Source organism: Trachypithecus francoisi, unplaced genomic scaffold (assembly GCF_009764315.1).
Source record: "Trachypithecus francoisi isolate TF-2019V2 unplaced genomic scaffold, Tfra_2.0 Lachesis_group0, whole genome shotgun sequence".
Classification (NCBI taxonomy): Eukaryota; Metazoa; Chordata; class Mammalia; order Primates; family Cercopithecidae; genus Trachypithecus; species Trachypithecus francoisi.
In genome coordinates, this window is record NW_022681453.1 from 37,923,301 (window position 1) to 37,941,733 (window position 18,433).

Here is an 18,433-nt window from a genome sequence, read left to right on the forward strand (position 1 = left end):
CTTCTGAGGTTTATTTCCAACTATTATATAGGGATTGAATCACAGGATGCCCCCAGAGACAACACATCTGAAACAGGGCTCCTCTCCCTCATATGATATGGTTCCCTATCTCTTCATTTCTGTTTCACAGCTAAGATTTATGACACTTTCATTTTACTTTGTCAATTCATGAAACTCAAAGTGGTTGCACAAAGGAAGTAAGAAAAATAAAACACAAACAAACAAAACAACAACAACAAAAAAATGCCAACCGAGGTAGAAGTATAAGCTGATACACGTTTTCTAGAAAGTAGTTTGATCATGCTTAGCAAAAGACTAAAAAGAATTCATATGCCTTTTGACTCAGCTATTCCATTTCAAGGAATTTAGCCTAAGGGAAAAATGATGGTTTTTCATAAAGGCTTAGTCCCAAAAATGTTTATGACAGTGTAGTCTATAATAGAAACAATTAAGGAAATTAAATGCCCGTAAAGAAGAGATTGGTTGCAAAAGTTATGCTACACTAGAAAGCTGATTCTTCTCCATCACAGCCCCCTCATTACTTTCAGAGCACTTATTATGTTAATCATGTCTCCTGCAGTAAACTCCAGGAAAGCAGGGTCCTTGTCTGTCCTGTTCACCATTGTATACACCATTGTTTATAAGCTGGCACACAATGGACACAAATGAATATTTAAATACATACAAGACAGTTTATGTAGTATGGTTCCATTTTTGTAAAAAAAAAAAAAAAGAAAAAAAGCCTATGTACGTTATTAGTGCTTTCCCCTAGATAGGGTCAGCAAACTAGACCCTGGACTCACTAAATAAAGTTTTATTGGAACACAGCCACACTCTTTCTTTTACATGTTGTCTATGGCTGCTTTTGTACTAAAATGGCACAGCTGAGTAGCTGCAACACAGTTTGTGTTGCCCACAAAGCTAAAAATATTCACTATGTGGTCCTATAGAGAAAAAGTTTGCAGACTCCTGCTTTAAATGGTAGAAGTTTCTTTTGTGCTGTCTAATTCACATAAACACACGCACAAGTGTATGTATGTGTGTGTGTGTATTTAACAATGAACATATATTACTTTTGTAACCAGGAAAAGTTAAAGTTATTTTTGCAAAAGAAAGACAGAAATGAAGGAACAAAGAAAAAAGAAAAGAAAGGAGGGAATTATTTATTCATGTTTACCAGTATAGAAAAATGTCCACAGCAAGCAAAATTTTAAGTATGGTATGAACAGGATCGTTATATTTTTGTAATGTCTGGATAAAGAACTGAAAGGAAAAAACGGTTAGCATGGCTATATCTGGGTAAGGGAAATACAAATGGCTTTTATTTCCTTCTTTGTTCTTAGTTGTATTTTCTCAGTTTTCCAGAATAAACATGCTTTACTTTTGTAATAAGAAAAAGAGAAAATAAGCTATATTGAAGATAGAGAAAAAAAATATGTTAGTCTACATAAAAAGCAACAATGTTAACTCCGTTGCCGCCATGGCACCTGTGAAAAAGCTTGTGGCAAAGGGGGGCAAAAAAAAGAAGCAGGTTCTGAAGTTCACTCTTGATTGCACCCACCCTGTAGAAGATGGAATCATGGATGTTGCCAATTTTGAGCAGTTTTTGCAAGAAAGGATCAAAGTGAACAGAAAAGCTGGGAACCTTGGCGGAGGGGTGGTGACCATCGAAAGGAGCAAGAGCAAGATCACCGTGACATCCGAGGTGCCTTTCTCCAAAAGGTATTTGAAATATCTCACCAAAAAATATTTGAAGAATAATAATCTACGTGACTGGTTGCGCGTAGTTGCTAACAGCAAAGAGAGTTACGAATTATGTTACTTCCAAATTAACCAGGACGAAGAAGAGGAGGAAGATGAGGATTAAATTTCATTTATCCAGAATATTTTGTATGAGTTCTTGAATAAAACTTGGGAACTAAAAAAAAAAAAAAAAAAGCAACAATGTTTCTACCAGGTTTTGAACATTTACTTGGGGTCCTGGGAGTGTGTCCCTTTGGGCACATTGCTTGTCATTACTGCCCTCCACTAAAATGGTAACATGGCCAAGGTTGAAGTGTTAAAATCTTGTGCCACTTTTTTTTCCCCTAAATTATTTAGGTTGTCCTCCAAACAGAATGGATGTTTTTCTTTATGTTAAAAAGTTTTAAAAAGTCCACTGAATTCTTTGTGAAGCACAGTTTACCATTTCTATCTAGACTAGAAAGTGTATTTAGAAAAGAAGTTTTCTGGCTTAGTAGCCGACCCTTGTCCCCACAATCACATTTCCCTAATTTCAGCCTTAGCTGAGGTTGACAGTTCTAGCAATATGGATGGCTCCCACCGCATTATTCCACCATTTGTCTTTCTGCTTTTAGGAGGAGGTAAGACCCGCCGGGGCAGCGGGTCTGCACCCTCCCTCAACAATGGGGAGCAGTGGATAAATGTCCCAGCCTCTGGGCTGCAGACTTGGCAGACAGGAGCCCCTGTTGCCTGTAGAAGCCATCTTTCTTGGCTTTTCTCCATCTCTTGTTCACTCTCTCCACTTCTTTCTCCTGCTTCCTGGGAATCTCCTCTCCCAAACTAGCTTCCTGCACCCAAGATACTGTCTCAGGTTCTGCTTTGGAGGAACTCACACTAAAAGAGTTTGTAAGCAAATGGCAAATTAATAACAAAAATTACACCACAGAGCCCAGAAAGCGCTCATAGATGGGGTCAAACAGAGCTCATTAGCTTCTAGGATACATGTGCTTATTATATGACTATTGATTAGACTTTTACATTGGGCAATGTGGGCTGGGTATACTATGGTGAACTAGATAGACACAGTCTATGCTCACAGAGCATGAGGCATTAAACAATGATTATGCAAATTATACTAACAGAAAGGACAGGAAAGATGGGAAGATACAGGAAAAACTAGTCTAGTCTGAGATTTAACATGGGTTTCTGAGAACACAACATTTAAACTGAGCCTTAAAGTAGGGGTTAGCCAAAAAGTAGGGAAGAGCTACAATGTGTCCTCAGCATACAAAGACTGAACATGGAAGGCGGACATTTGATGGGCTAATTAACCATGTTACAGGATTTGAAGATTTCAAAAAATATATAGCCAGTCAAATTCTCCTCTTTCATCTGACATGGTTAAATATCCCATGAGCAGAACAAGTATCTGGATATCTTCAGGGTATTAATTACTGAGAGGACCAAAGTTGGCCATTAAGATTCAAACATGGCTTGGAAAAACACGCTTGTAATCAGAGCCAGTGTACTTGGTAGATTCCACTCTTATTACCTAGGGAGAATGTGGGTCTTCCATGAGGTGGCAAAAAAACCCAGTCTAACCTTGAAGCTGATGGGCTGGTTTAAAAAAAAAGGAGTCTAATTTGCTCCAAAGACCCACTGCTTCCGATTCACAAAGATGTCATTTAAAACTGGTTTGAAGAACGCCTGCCTGCTGATTCATTCTGAAATGGGGAATCAACTCAGAAGAATCTGATCCTTACAAACCTCTAGGGCACACACACTTCCTGAGACTCTGAATGTGCTTAACTTCCTGCTAAACACACAGTGCTTTATGTGCTAACAAAACGCAATAAATACACCGTTGGTACTTCTATGTTTATGATCCACTGCCTTTTTTCTTGCAGCGATCTTGTAACAATTTCACTTCATATTTTTATTATTCTCACTGCATACTAATACTTCAAACATTTCAGTAAATTATGGTTCTCTGGTTCCTACTTCAGAATCATTTAACTGATTTAATGAGCTCTGTCTAATTATTGCATTTCACCTTTCTTATTAAAGTGCAGCAGTGTTTTGGCTGAAATAGCTGGTAATAGCTCAAATACTCAGAAAGGAAAAAAAAATGAGGATGGATAATGCAGGACTCACTACAGTCCATTTTATGCTAGACACAATTTTTAAGAATATATAGATATATGTATACCTTAATCCACTCATACATTCATTACATATGTATAAAATGCCTGTATGTGCTATGCATTTGTGAGAGATACCAGAACAGCTTTAATGGTGCTTTCTTAGATTGGCATCCTTCTATGAGGGGCACAAAACACACTGATTGAAAACTCTGGAGTCAGACTGCATATATTGAAATCTTGGCTTCACCATTAGCCATGTGACCTTGGGCAAAACAATGAGCCAATCCGTGCCTCAGTTTTCCCATCTGCAAAATGAGAGTTAAAGTATTAATAGCATCTACCTCCACAGGACTGTTGTGGGCATTAAATTAGTCAGTACATACATAACATGTCAAAAGACTACCAGGGGCATAACAGGCACTTGGTAATTGTTACCTCTTTTGTGTTCCCTATTGAATTGTGCTGGTCTATAATAAACTCACAGCAACTGTAGGTGTCTCTATCTACTTATCTATTTAATTAGTTATCCATTATTTATTTTTATTTATTGTTTACCTCCATCAAATTATAGGATACATGAAGAGAGAAACTAAATGCCCAGTGCCTGGCATTGTGCTTGGCTATATAGTAAGGCACTAGTAAATGTTTGTTGAATGAATGAACCAAGGAATAAATGATTCTCTGTCAGCATGCATGACCCCTCTCATTCCCCACAGCCTTTCGCTTCAGAGATTTCCATCACACATGTCTATCATATGCCATTTGTTGGAAATTCCACATGGTTTTATACCCAGATGGTGCCCGTGACAAAGGGAAGGCGTTCTGGCATGCGTGAAAGTTACGATGCCAGATGACAAGCCAATTCACTGTATTATTCATCATCAAATGTTGTTGGCCAGAGAACCGACTGCTGTCTGCAGAGCTCCACAATGGTCAAGTGAAGAGGCTGATTTTTAACGGAAGGTAGTAGCATCTTTAGAGAGACAGGGTGATGTAGTAGGAAGATGAGGTTTAAAAAGTGAGATGTTCCTCAGCCTTGTCTCGGCTTAGCAAGGTTGGGCAAGTCACTTCACTCTTTGGGGCTCTTGGATTACTGTATTTGTAAATGGAGGACACAAATTGTCATCAGTAATTCCCAAAACTGGTTGCACACCAGAATCTTCTGGAAAGCTTTTTAAAATGCAGTTTCTTTTTGGCTAGCAGGAGGCAAATTTGTAATATAAAGGGCCAGATATTCCAGGTTTTGCAGGCCATATGATCTCCGTCACAACTACTCAGACTTGACTCTGCCATTATGTAATCAAAGCAACCACAGACAATATGGAAACAAATGGGTGTGTCTGGATTTGACCAGGTTGCCCATAGGACACAGCTTCCTGAGCCCTCCTCTAGGCCATCTGTGGCCTCCCAGCGTAAGGGCTAGTTCTCTGCATATTTACAAAAGCTCCTCTAAGTGACGTCAGCAGCAGAGATGTTTGTGAACCACCAGATATATGATCTATAGGGCTCCTTCCAGCTCTAATTGGAGCTGAGATTCGACAGTTCTTATTTTCACTATGAGAAACGGCTATTCTTGGTCAACACTATCTAAACAATAATTCTCATATTCTTTCAAATGCATCACATTTGGATATTAGCTTTCTACATCTGAAGTTTTTAGTCTCTCAAAATTCAATTTGCTACTCTACCAGGAAAAGTGTGAATAGTTCCTTCCATTGTGTTTAGATGTAAAGCACCTCTCTCTGTGTGTGATATCCCCTGTCAGTTCTTTGTAAGTGACATTTTCATTAAGTTGCAAACTAGAGGTTTAATATTATCTCTTTAAGGCAATAAAGCAGCACAGTACACACCTCCACTTTAAGAAACAATGACACATAAAAATGTGAAATTGGTGAGGCCTGGTGGCTCAGGCCTGTAATCCCAGCACTTTGGAAGGCCGAGGTGGGAGGATTGCTTGAAGGCAGGAGTTCGAGACCATCCTGGGAAACATAGTGAGACCCCCATCTCTAAAATCAATAAATCAATAAATAAAAGTAACCAGGCTGGGCAACACAGTGAGACCTCCGTCTCTAAAATAATAAAAATTATCCAGGCATGGTGGCACACACCTATAGTCCCACCCACTCGAGCAGCTGAGGTGGGAGAATCACTTGAGCCCAGGAGTTTGAGGCCATAGTGAGCTATGATTACACCACTGCACGCCGCCCTGGAGGACAAAGTGAGACTCTGTCTCAAAAGAAAAAAAAAAAAAAAAAAGAAACAGATCATGGACTCTTCAAACAAACAGTGAATTTATGAAACAGTTAAGGGGTGTTTATAGTATTTGGGCTAGGCTAGGATTTCCTTTGTATAGAAAACCTCTTTTCTACTGAAAGCATGACTGTCAGGTGATAATACATCCTGTATTTTTCCAGGTCGGCCCCAGTTTTTACCTGTTTCTCTGAGTAATTAACAGAGTGCCACCTTTCCCTCTCAAAAGTGCCCCGTTTGGATGATACATAACATGGTATCATCCTTCCTGTAGGTGAAATAGCCAAAATGATTGCTCCATTTATTTTCTACTTGGTAAGAGGCAGGCCTGCTCTGGGGGCCTTCTCTGTGTTATCCCAATGAATCCTCACGATATTTTGCTGATGGGTGATGTCCTAAGGTTGGGTCTCTCTAAAAGCAGACCCTGAGGCAAGGAGTCAGGGACGAGGAATTTTTCTGGGAAATATTACCAGGAAGCATAGGTAGGGAAGTGAGGAATGGAGTCAGGGAAGGGAAGGATGCCAAAACATGGTGACTTTGTGAACAGTAACTAGAGCCGCAATTAACCAAAGCTCAGTATTGCCGGGAACTGTCTGAGACTGTGTGAGCATGCCTCAGAATGTTCCCATGGAGGGGCTAGGAGGCCGCAGTTTTATCCTGCAGTTTTATTCCTCATTGGTTGAGGGTCACTCCTGGAGATGTTCCGTCTCCTTTCCTGATGTCTGGCCTGTGTCATAGTGAGAAGCAGTTCATTCCTATGGCCAGAGAAAGCCCTCAGGTAAAAAACACAAACAGCCTTGTCAGTGTGCATGAGAACTGTCTGAAGACAACTTCTGGGGTAGGCCCAGGGCCACTAACAGCACAGCTACAGGGAGAATGAGGCTTGGCAAGGTTAAGTCACTTGCCCAGAGCTACATAGTTGGTGGGTGGTAGAGACAGGATCTTGACTCATGCATTCGGCTCTGCAGAGCTTACCCTTAACCATGCATAGACCACCCTGTGCCTACACCTGAGTCACTTGTGAATCACCCAGTATCTGTGCACTAGCCTTGTTTCTGTCCTGAGAGGCCCTGGCAATGGCTTGCTGTACAGCCAGGTAGCCAAGGCCTCTGCCACAGCCACCGACTGAGGTACATGGGGCACGCGATTCCTCCTGGTCTCTCAGGGAAATGATCGATGAACTCTTCTTCCTGTCTCCCCCTGCACTGCTCAGAAGCATAATAATTTCATATGGCTTCTCCTAAGACACCCCTGGAAGACCATGGAGTCAGCTTGTCACAAAGCCAGCTTTCTCATCTATGATGCACTTCCTTGTATTCACCTCCTTGCCCTCCCTGCTCACTCATTATTCACACTCACACCTGCTTCCCTGGGATTGCACTCTGCAATAAAGTGCTAGTACCCAAGCTTTCATTTTGTAATGGAACATAATCTGCATGCAGTAAGTTTTGACAAATGCGTACACCTATGTGACCCACCCTTGCATCCAGATCTAGAGCAATCATCAGCCCAGGAAGTTTCCTTAGGCCCCTCACCAGTCAATCCACTCTTCTCACATTCCTAGGCAACCACTGTTCTGATTTATTTCAGCATCAAGCTTCACCTGTCCTAGAATATCATATAAATGGAATCGTGGAATCTAACACATACAGTTTTGCCTGGGGCATCTGTTTTTCAGGGAACCTGGGTGAGGTTCTAACTTGGTATATTTTGAGTTTTTCTCATAATTCTGGCCCATTGAAGTACATATACCATACATCACTTCCAGCGTAGACCAAAATAATTACAAATACTTGTATTTAAAGTTCATGATCAAAATATTTTCATTTAGTGAGTGATATTCAAAGCAATGACCTGCGTGCATTATAGATCCTATTTTTTTATCTTCATAGTAAGTCTTTAGGATAGCTATTACTTTTGGCTTATAGACTAGGAAATTAAGGCTCCAGTTAGGCTGAGTAGTGACTTGAGATGACACAATGTAATAGAGGCAGGGTTGGGATTTGAGCCAGACTGCATCTGACTCCAAGTCTTATGCTCTTTCATAAAATACTCTACTTATAAGTTATCCAAAGAGAAACTCCTCAACTATTAGTAACCATGACTCTAAGGAAGTCCATAAGCAAACTTCGGCTCATAATGTATAAAGCTAAAGGTACAAGGAAATTTGCAAAAGGAGGACTTTCTCTGCACAAAGAAATGACTGCCTTATCTCCTAAGTACAGCTTTGAAAGGTTCTCTATTAGAGATCCACCCACTAGAAAGATTACTGGGTATCACAGAAGATGATTAATCACTTATTCCCATAGCAGGCAGGTTCCTGAAACACTACCCTGGAAGCAAGAGGGAATAAACAGTGAATAGGTGAAGCCTCACCTTGATTCATTTGGAAAAGCACACTATACCCTTTACTTAACTCATGTACCCATTCAAACATATTTGTGGGGCAACTACCATGTGCATACTCTGCTGCTCCCAATTCTGAGGTTATTGCAGCAAACAAGGCTGACTTTCTGAATAAATGATCAACTGATCTGTGTTAAACTTTTGCTTATGGTAATTTAAAATACATGCTGGTCACTTTTTTTGCCCATCAATACCTATTCTGTCAGAAATGGGAAGCGTATGTTGGCCAGGAAGTTTTCTGGTAACAGGACAGAGGTATTTTTTGACCATTTAGAGAGCACCTTGAAAATACGTTAGCTTGGCAGGTGAGTACAGTGGGATAACGTAATATTAGCAGTGCCCTTCTCCATAGACTGTGTGCAGGTCAGAAAGTAAACTGTCACCTATATATGATTACTGAGGCAGATAAGGCCTGGGAATGGTGTTTTTCTTTTTTCTCTTCTCTAAAACATGAAACTGGGACTACAGATTAAGTAAAGACCATGTGATACTCAGTATGCAATGGTTTGTAAATGTTTTAAATGTGGAGATCCCTTTCTTATAGAAGTGGTCCTTCTACGACAGGAAGGAAAAACTGACAGAATTAGAATATCACTACTTTGCAGCTCTTAACGAATTAATGGATCCATCACTGATTGCTAATATCCCAGAGTGACCATCCGATGCAATGGGGCTCCTAATGCCATTCACCTCCTTGCCCTCCCCCAGGCAAAACTGTATGTGTTAGATTCCACGATTCCATTTATGTGATATTCTAGGACAGGTGAAGCTTGATGCTGAAATAAATCAGAACAGTGGTTGCCTAGGAATGTGAGAAGAGTGGATTGACTGGTGAGGGGCCTAAGGAAACTTCCTGGGCTGATGATTGCTCTAGATCTGGATGCAAGGGTGGGTCACATAGGTGTAGGCATTTGTCAAAACTTACTGCATGCAGATTATGTTCCATTACAAAATGAAAGCTTGGGTACTAGCACTTTATTGCAGAGTGCAATCCCGGGGAAGCAGGTGTGAGGGAACACACACCATCAATAAATTAGTCTTGAGGAAACAAAATTGAACCTGAATCTTAACAACTATCTCGATCCAACTACCAACAAGCGTCAAACAGAACACTGAATGACAACATAGCAATGAAATTAGCAAAGTCCAGGCTGTGAGAAACTCTGCAGGTCAAATAACCAATTTTCTTCAATGTCTAAATTGCAAGGGGAAATAACAGAGTTGGAGGGAAAACTTACAGATTAAAAGAGGCTTTATAGACATACCAACCAATCCCCAAAAGCTGATGTTATTTGGACCTTAATTCAAAAACAATCTTCATCCGAGCGCAGTGGCTCACGCCTGTAATCCCAGCACTTTGGGAAGCCAAGGTGGGCGGATCATGAGGTCAGGAGATCAAGACCATCCTGGCCAACACGGTGAAACCCTGTCTCTACTAAAAATGCAAAAAAAAAAAATAGCCAGGCGCAGTGGTGGGCTCCCAGCTGAGGCAGGAGAATGGCATGAACCCAGGAGGCGGAGATTGCAGTGAGCCGGGATCGCACCACTGCACTCCAGCCTGGGTGACAGAGTGAGACTCCATCTCAAAAAAAGAAAAAAAAAAATCTTCAGAAAATACAAAATTCCATGAGACATTTAGGTTAACATTGACTGGATTATTCTTTTTAAAAATTATTATTATACTTTAAGTTCTAGGGTACATGTGCACAACGTGCACGTTTGTTTCATAGGTATACACGTGCCATGTTGGCTTGCTGCACCCATCGACTTGTCATTTACATTAGGTATTTCTCCTAACGTTATCTCTCCCCCAGCCCCCACTCCCCGACAGGCCTCAGTGTTTGATGTTCCCCACCCTGTGCCCATGTGTTCTCATTGTTCAATTCCCACCTATGAGTGAGAACACGCGGTGTTTGGTTTTCTGTCTTTCTGATAGTTTGCTGAGAATGCTGGTTTCCAGCTCCATCTATGTCCCTGCAAAGGACATGAACTCATCCTTTTTCATGGCTGCATAGTCTTCCATGGTGTATATGTGCCACATTTTATTAATCTAGTCTATCATTGATGGACATTTCGGTTGGTTCCAAGTCTTTGCTATTGTGTATAGTGCCACAGTAAACATACGTGTGCATGTGTCTTTATAGTAGAATGACTTATAATCCTTTGGGTATATCCCCAGTAATGGGATGGCTGGGTCAAATGGTATTTCTAGTTCTAGATCCTTGAGGAATCACCACACTGTCTTCCACAATGGTTGAACTAGTTTACAATCCCACCAACAGTGTAAGAGTGTTTCTATTTCTCCACATCCTCTCCAGCACCTGTTGTTTCCTGACTTTTAATGATCGCCATTCTAACTGGTGTGAGATGGTATCTCATTGTGGTTTTGATTTGCATTTCTCTGATGACCAGTGCTGATAAGCATTCTTTCATGTGTCTGTTGGCTGCATAAATGTCTTCTTTTGAGAAGTGTCTGTTCATATCCTTCACCCACTTTTTGATGGGGTTGTTTGTTTTATTCTTGTAAATTTCTTTAAGTTCTTTGTAGATTCTAGAAATTAGTCCTTTGTCAGATGGGCAGATTGCAAAATTTTTTTCCCATTCTGTAGGTTGCCTGTTCACTCTGATGGTAGTTTCTTTTGCTGTGCAGAAGCTCTTTAATTAGAAACTGGATTATTCTTAAATGTTAAAGGTATGATATTGTTTTTGTGGAAAAACAGTCCTTATCTTTTGAGGATACACACTGAAATATTTTCAGAAAAATAATATGATATCTGAGATGTGCTTCAAAATAATAAGGAGGGGAGAAATGGTGTACTGATATAGCACAGTCGGCCATGAGTTGATAATTGTTTAAACCTGCGTGCTGGATACAGGAACGATAATCATACATTTTGCCCTTGTTTATGTTTGTATTTTCTCATAACACAAAGTTAAAATCAACAAACAGAAAAGCAAAAAACTTTTTTTGCTGTTTTGTTTTTTTTTTTAGACAGGATCACTCTGTCACCCAGGCTGGAGTGCAGTGGCTCAATCATGGTTCACTACAGCCTTGACCTACTGGGTTCAACTGATCCTCCCATCTCAGGCTCCTGAGTAGCCGGGACTACAAGCATGCACCACCACACCCAGCTAATTTTTTATTTTTATTTTTATTTTTTGTAGAGTCGATGTCTCGCAATGTTGCCCAGGCTGATCTTGAACTCCTGGGCTCAAGCCATCTGTCCACCTTCTCTTCCCAAAGTGCTGGGATTACAGATGTGAGTCACTGTGCCTGGCTAGAAGTCTTTTAAAAAATAAAACCTTAATGAGAATCCCAGTCTTCTGGGCAAAGCAAAAGTTAGAAAGCCAGAACATGCTTATTTGTCCCATCTCTCTCCCCCAGAGGTCCCGCTATGGTTTCTAAGGCACTGGTGAGATGGAAAGAGCATGGGCTTTGGAGCCAATGAGAAGTGGAGGTACCTCTGGGTCTGCAATTTGACATGTCACTTTGGTTCTCTGAGCTCAACTTTCCCATCTCTGGAAAGAAGCTAATAAAGCTAAGAAATACTTCACCAAGAAGCACTTGTGACTTATTAAGAGAAGTAGCATCTGAGTGGTAAATAACTGGCATTATTTGGACCCAAATACATCTGCCTCTTAAAATCCACGCTCACAACTACTACACCACACAGTCTTCTAGAGTGGCACCTGACTGTTTGTGAATTGGCTATGGAGATTCACAGCCAGTAGAGATCTAGGTTCAAAAAAAGTTGTTTCACTCATTGAAGGCAGTGAAACCTGTGGCCCCCCAAATCAAGCTTCCCATGTTTCAATCCTAGCTCTCCCATTACCAGCTACATGACTGAGCAAGTCACTTGACCTTGTCAAGCCTCCATTTTTATTATTTTATTTTTTTATTTTTATTTTTATTTTTTTGTTTGCAAGCTTTGTTTTCTTTTTTTATTATTATTATACTTTAAGTTCTAGGGTACATGTGCATAACGTGCAGGTTTGTTACATATGTATACTTATGCCATGTTGGTGTGCTGCACCCATCAACTCGTCAGCACCCATCAATTCATCATTTATATCATGTATAACTCCCCAATGCAATCCCTCTCTCCTCCCCCCTCCCCATGATAGGCCCCAGTGTGTGATGTTCCCCTTCCCGAGTCTGAGTGATCTCATTGTTCAGTTCCCACCTATGAGTGAGAACATGCGGTGTTTGGTTTTCTCTTCTTGTGATAGTTTGCTAAGAATGATGGTTTCCAGCTGCATCCATGTCCCTACAAAGGACGCAAACTCATCCTTTTTGATGGCTGCATAGTATTCCACGGTGTATATGTGCCACATTTTCTTAATCCAGTCTGTCACAGATGGACATTTGGGTTGATTCCAAGTCTTTGCTATTGTGAATAGTGCCGCAATAAACATACGTGTGCATGTGTCTTTGTAGTAGAATAATTTATAATCCTTTGGGTATATACCCAGTAGTGGGATGGCTGGGTCATATGGTACATCTAGTTCTAGATCCTTGAGGAATTGCCATACTGTTTTCCATAATGGTTGAACTAGTTTACAATCCCACCAACAGTGTAAAAGTGTTCCTATTTCTCCACATCCTCTCCAACACCTGTTGTTTCCTGACTTCTTAATGATTGCCATTCTAACTGGTGTGAGATGGTATCTCACTGTGGTTTTGATTTGCATTTCTCTGACGGTGAGTGATGATGAGCATTTTTTCATGTGTCTGTTGGCTGTATGAATGTCTTCTTTTGAGAAATGTCTGTTCATATCCTTTCCCCACTTTTCGACGGGGTTGTTTGTTTTTTTCTTGTATATTTGTTTGAGTTCTTTGTAGATTCTGGATATTAGCCCTTTGTCAGATGAGTAGGTTGCAAAAATTTTCTCCCATTCTGTAGGTTGCCTGTTCACTCTGATGGTAGTTTCTTTTGCTGTGCAAAAGCTCTTTAGTTTAATTAGATCCCATTTGTCAATTTTGGCTTTTGCTGCCGTTGCTTTTGGTGTTTTAGACATGAAGTCCTTGCCCATGCCTATGTCCTGAATGGTACTACCTAGATTTTCTTCTAGGGTTTTTATGGTATTAGGTCTAACATATAAGTCTCTAATCCATCTTGAATTAATCTTCGTATAAGGGGTAAGGAAAGGATCCAGTTTCAGCTTTCTACTTATGGCTAGCCAATTTTCCCAGCACCATTTATTGAATAGGGAATCCTTTCCCCATTTCTTGTTTTTGTCAGGTTTGTCAAAGATCAGATGGCTGTAGATGTGTGGTATTATTTCTGAGGACTCTGTTCTGTTCCATTGGTCTATATCTCTGTTTTGGTACCAGTACCATGCTGTTTTGGTTACTGTAGCCTCGTAGTAAAGTTTGAAGTCAGGTAGCGTGATGCCTCCAGCTTTGTCCTTTTGACTTAGGATTGTCTTGGCAATTTGGGCTCTTTTTTGGTTCCATATGAACTTTAAAGCAGTTTTTTCGAATTCTGTGAAGAAACTCATTGGTAGCTTGATGGGAATGGCATTGAATCTATAAATAACCTTGGGCAGTATGGCCATTTTCACGATATTGATTCTTCCTATCCATGAGCATGGTATGTTCTTCCATTTGTTTGTGTCCTCTTTGATTTCACTGAAGCCTCCACTTTTAATTCTATAACATGGATTAATAAAAAAATGTGCCTACGTTTTATTGTGAGAAATAAGTGACACAATCACAACTATGGTGTCTCAGCTCTTCTCAATCCCAGTATATACCTCCCATCTCCAGAAGAAGAGTATGACTAGTCTGTCCAAGCACCACATTCTCCTGATCATGACTGGTTTAGGTGTGGGTACAGAATCCATGCTAGGTAAATGGGATCCCAGCAGGGGACCTTCTGCTGCAAATACTAAAAAGGAGGGTGCTGTTTCCTTTTGGACACTGAAGAAATATGAGTCAGTCAGGAACTATTAGGCACCGACCAATGTGGAAAAAAGCAGAACCAAGGGATATACTCACCTGGGCCTGAAGCTACCCTGAGAAGTTTTAGTCACACCAGCAAATAAATTCTCCTGTTGGTGTAAGCCATTCTGAACTGATTAACAGAGTTTTGGACAAAGAGCACATGTGCAATAAATGTTAGCTATCACATGAAACATGAAAACAGATCAAATTTTTCCTGCTACCTTTTATTCTGTTGCTTTGCTGGGATTATTTCTTTTTATTTAAAGTTTTATTTTTTTAAATTACAGGTCATTTCAGATATATGCAAAAGCAGAGAAAAAAGTATCAGGAACCCTCATGAACTCCAACAATTATCAATTCATGAACAGTCTTGTTTGAACTACGTCCCTCCCACTTATTTCCTTTTTCCCTTTTCATTTATATTTTTCAGATCCTTTTATGGTGTTTTATTGTGTAGCAGACACTGTTGGTGGCCTACCCATCACTCATTTCCCCATTATTCCACCCAGTGATGTTTATTTCTTAAGCTCTCTCATGCAGCCAGAGATATGGACCTGTTTGTATTCAAATCCTAGAGATGGACCTGTTTGGCCTAGGGGTAATTTCATTTCCCTGGTCAGTAACAGGGTCAGGAATGCAATAAATATTGGGTGTTGAAACTTGAAAGGGACACTACTGGGGAAGGGAGATACTTATGGACAATTTTCTGCTCTTAAGGAGCAGCCACAAAAAAATTGTCTCTCTTTTTCCTTTGACTGCTATCCTATCTGGACGTGATGCTCTGAACTAGAGCAGCTATATTCAGGCTATATTCAGTCTGGAGCAGCCTGAAGATGAAGCTATTACCAAAGATGACAGAGGATAGGGGGAAGGAAGCTGAGACCTTAATATTATTAAGCAACTGAATCAAGCAAGCCGAGGGACTGCTCCACCTCTGGACTTGCTGTTCTGAGAGTTAAAAATCTGCTTCATTGTGTAAATCTGTTTGAGTCCAGGTATTTGTTAATTGCTGCTGAAAATAACCAACTTTGCCGTCAATACAGACCTATGACCTGTATAGTCTGAGTTTCAAAATCTGAGTAAGGAATCGTATTGGGATGATGTAACAAAGATACCCTAAAATACAGTGACTTCAACCAGATAGAAGTTGATTTCTTTCTTATGTTAAGAGTTTTCAGAGGTGTTCCTGGACAGATTAAGGCAGCTCTACCATCATCAGGGCACAGTTTCATCTGCCATCCTTAGCATCCAGCTTCTCATCTCAGTCAGCTGTTCCGACTCCTACCAACACATACATGCAGACACCCAATCCCTTTAAAAAGAAAACCTATAAATTAATCTCACACATCTCACTTAGTGACATGGCTGCAACCAATTGCAAGGGAGGCTCAGGGATGTAGTTGTTATTCTGGGTGGCCATTTGCCAGTTCTATTACTACAAGGAAAAGGTAGAAATAAATACTGGAACATAGCTGCAATGGTCATAAGGAGTCATCAGAATGCAGTATAGGAAGTCTCAGCTAGAGAAGAAGCAGAGAGGGTTAATTTGATTTAGTTCAACTGACTCTTTAATTAAAACAACTCAGAAATGTAAGTAAAATTTCAAAGAAATGTTCTTAAGTGCCTCCCCACACGATTTAGCAGAACTTATTTACTTAGATATAGGTAAAAGTACACATCCCTTTCATCTTTTCTTTTTAGGTGAATCCCAGAAGGATCTCAGCAATCAGCAGTACCTTGTTGGCCCAGTTTATTACCTTGTGTATGTGAAATAACTGAACTTCACTGATTTTCCTTGATTTCAAATCTCTTTTCCTCAGTTAAACTGCATGACAATGGTTTAATTATACTTTGCTCACTGGTCACCAGAATCCCACAGCAAGCCCCTACTCCACAAGATTGTTACTAATCACAGTAATTCAATTTATGGGAAAATAAAGACAGACAAATAGAGAAAAATGATAGAGCTAAGAGCACAGCATTCTACAGCCCAGCTGAAATGGCTGTTGATAAAGGTTTTGTATAATTAAGATACAAGCGAGACTTTGATTTAGCGGCGGCAGGTTTTAAATGATGCATGAGAAGCCACCAAAGCAAATCCCTTTCTCTATGGTCCCCTCAGGGTCAAGTACCTTGTTTCAATTATAATTTCACCAAATTGCTGTGTTGCAGTGAATGTTTCAGATTAACAGCAGTATAGCACAGTTCTCTGTGGGACATAATCAGAAAATCTAGTTCAGAGGTTTGTTGAAATATACCCCAAGACACCCAGCTGCAAAACACATTAGAGACTCCAAGATGATGGGAATATTTCGGATCAGTATTTTCCAAAGAGATTACTTTTGCAGAAAACAAGTTTATTATTTATGGTGGTAAATAAGATTTCTCAGTGCAGCCAAAGAGGTTTCTTGCAATTACATTGAGAAGGCACCACGGTGCAGTCCATTATGGAAATCATATTTACATTAATAGGGAAAGCTTTTGTTTTGCCAAGATGTGTATTTCTTTCTAAAGCATACTCATGATGAGTTTGGAAGGAGATACTAAAATGTTTGGTTTGTCTTTTCATTCCAAATGACTCTATTCCTTGGAGAAGCACTTTGTATAGTAAAACACCATTTTGCAAGTTCTTCAAATTACCAGTCTAGTTTTTTTTTTTTTTAATTTAATGCTTTATTTGAGAAGAAATAATTTCAATTCTAGGTGGTCTTTGGTATGTCCAAAGAACAAAGAGAAGGTTGAGGGTTTTATTTACAAAGAAGATCAAGCCTGTAATCCCAGCACTTTGGGAGGCCGAGACAGGCGGATCACGAGGTCAGGAGATCGAGACCATCCTGGCTAATACGGTGAAACCCCGTCTCTACTAAAAATACAAAAACTAGCCGGGCAAGGTGGCCGGCGCCTGTAGTCCCAGCTACTCGGGAGGCTGAGGCAGGAGAATGGCGGAAACCCGGAGGCGGAGCTTGCAGTGAGCTGAGATCTGGCCACTGCACTCCAGTCTGGGCGACAGAGCGAGACTCCGCCTCAAAAAAAAAAAAAAAAAAAAGAAGAATGTTACTTGCAGTCTTAAGAGAAAGTTCATTGGTATTAGTAAAGCTCTGGGAAGCTGGGAAGCTCCAATTGGTGGGCAATGGCCACAGGTAAATTAGTCCTAGAGTTGCAACAAGTTATCTCAGCAGCTGTAGACAAAACTGGTCTCAGGCTACAGCAAGCAGTTTGAGTAGCCAGGCTCAAAGAGAACTACATTCCTGGGGCAATGTTATATGTCCCAAGTACTTTTTCCCCCTAGCTTTTTGACTCTGTTTCAATTGGGCATGACAAGAATGACCCAATTCATATGATCAATTGGCACAATTATAATAAGAGAATCAACATTTTATGTAAGCACTTAGGCTAAATAAGAAGTAGTAAAACCATTCCACATGGCAAGCAGGCTTGAAACAACAGAATTTAGTCAAATAATGATTACCTGCATCAGCAATGCTGTCCATCTAGGTAGTTTCCCAAGTGATTTTTGCCAACACTCTAATTCCACACACAGTAAACACAAAAATGTTAAGAAATTGCCCATGGCATAATAGCCATCTTCCCAACTTCTCATATCTTAAGGCTACTTCTTTTTCTAAACATTTGAAGTCACAGAGAAGGTAAGATTCTCTCAAGGGGTTTGGTGAGTTTTTTTTTTTTCTTTCAAAGCTTTATTCCTTAGATAATATCTTTGTAATCAAATAGACTGGGCTAAGTCTCAGCCTCATTCCTTGTCAACTGGATCACTTCAGAAAAGTGTTTTAACTTCTCCAAATGCTAGCTTCTTCCACTATAATATGAGGATAGTTAACACTGACCATGAAGGGTGATCATAAGGATTAATGAGATAAGGTGTGTAAAGCTAGCCTCACTCATGGCAATGGTCACTGCTCAGCAAGAGAATGCAGCCCTTATCACTATATTGCTGAGATTTTTA

General features: G+C 40.2%; 2 protein-coding genes across 2 annotated transcripts in view; one reads left to right on the forward strand and one right to left on the reverse strand.

The window, feature by feature from the left end:
• Positions 1-18,433, reverse strand: part of FRMD4B (FERM domain containing 4B) — a 360,856-nt gene that overhangs the window by 277,541 nt on the left and 64,882 nt on the right. The gene's annotated exons all lie outside the window — the stretch shown is intronic.
• Positions 1,184-1,938, forward strand: LOC117083120 (60S ribosomal protein L22-like). Its single transcript, XM_033210407.1, has one exon. The coding sequence runs from the start codon at positions 1,436-1,438 to the stop codon at positions 1,865-1,867; it is 432 nt and encodes a 143-aa protein (XP_033066298.1). The 5' UTR covers positions 1,184-1,435; the 3' UTR covers positions 1,868-1,938.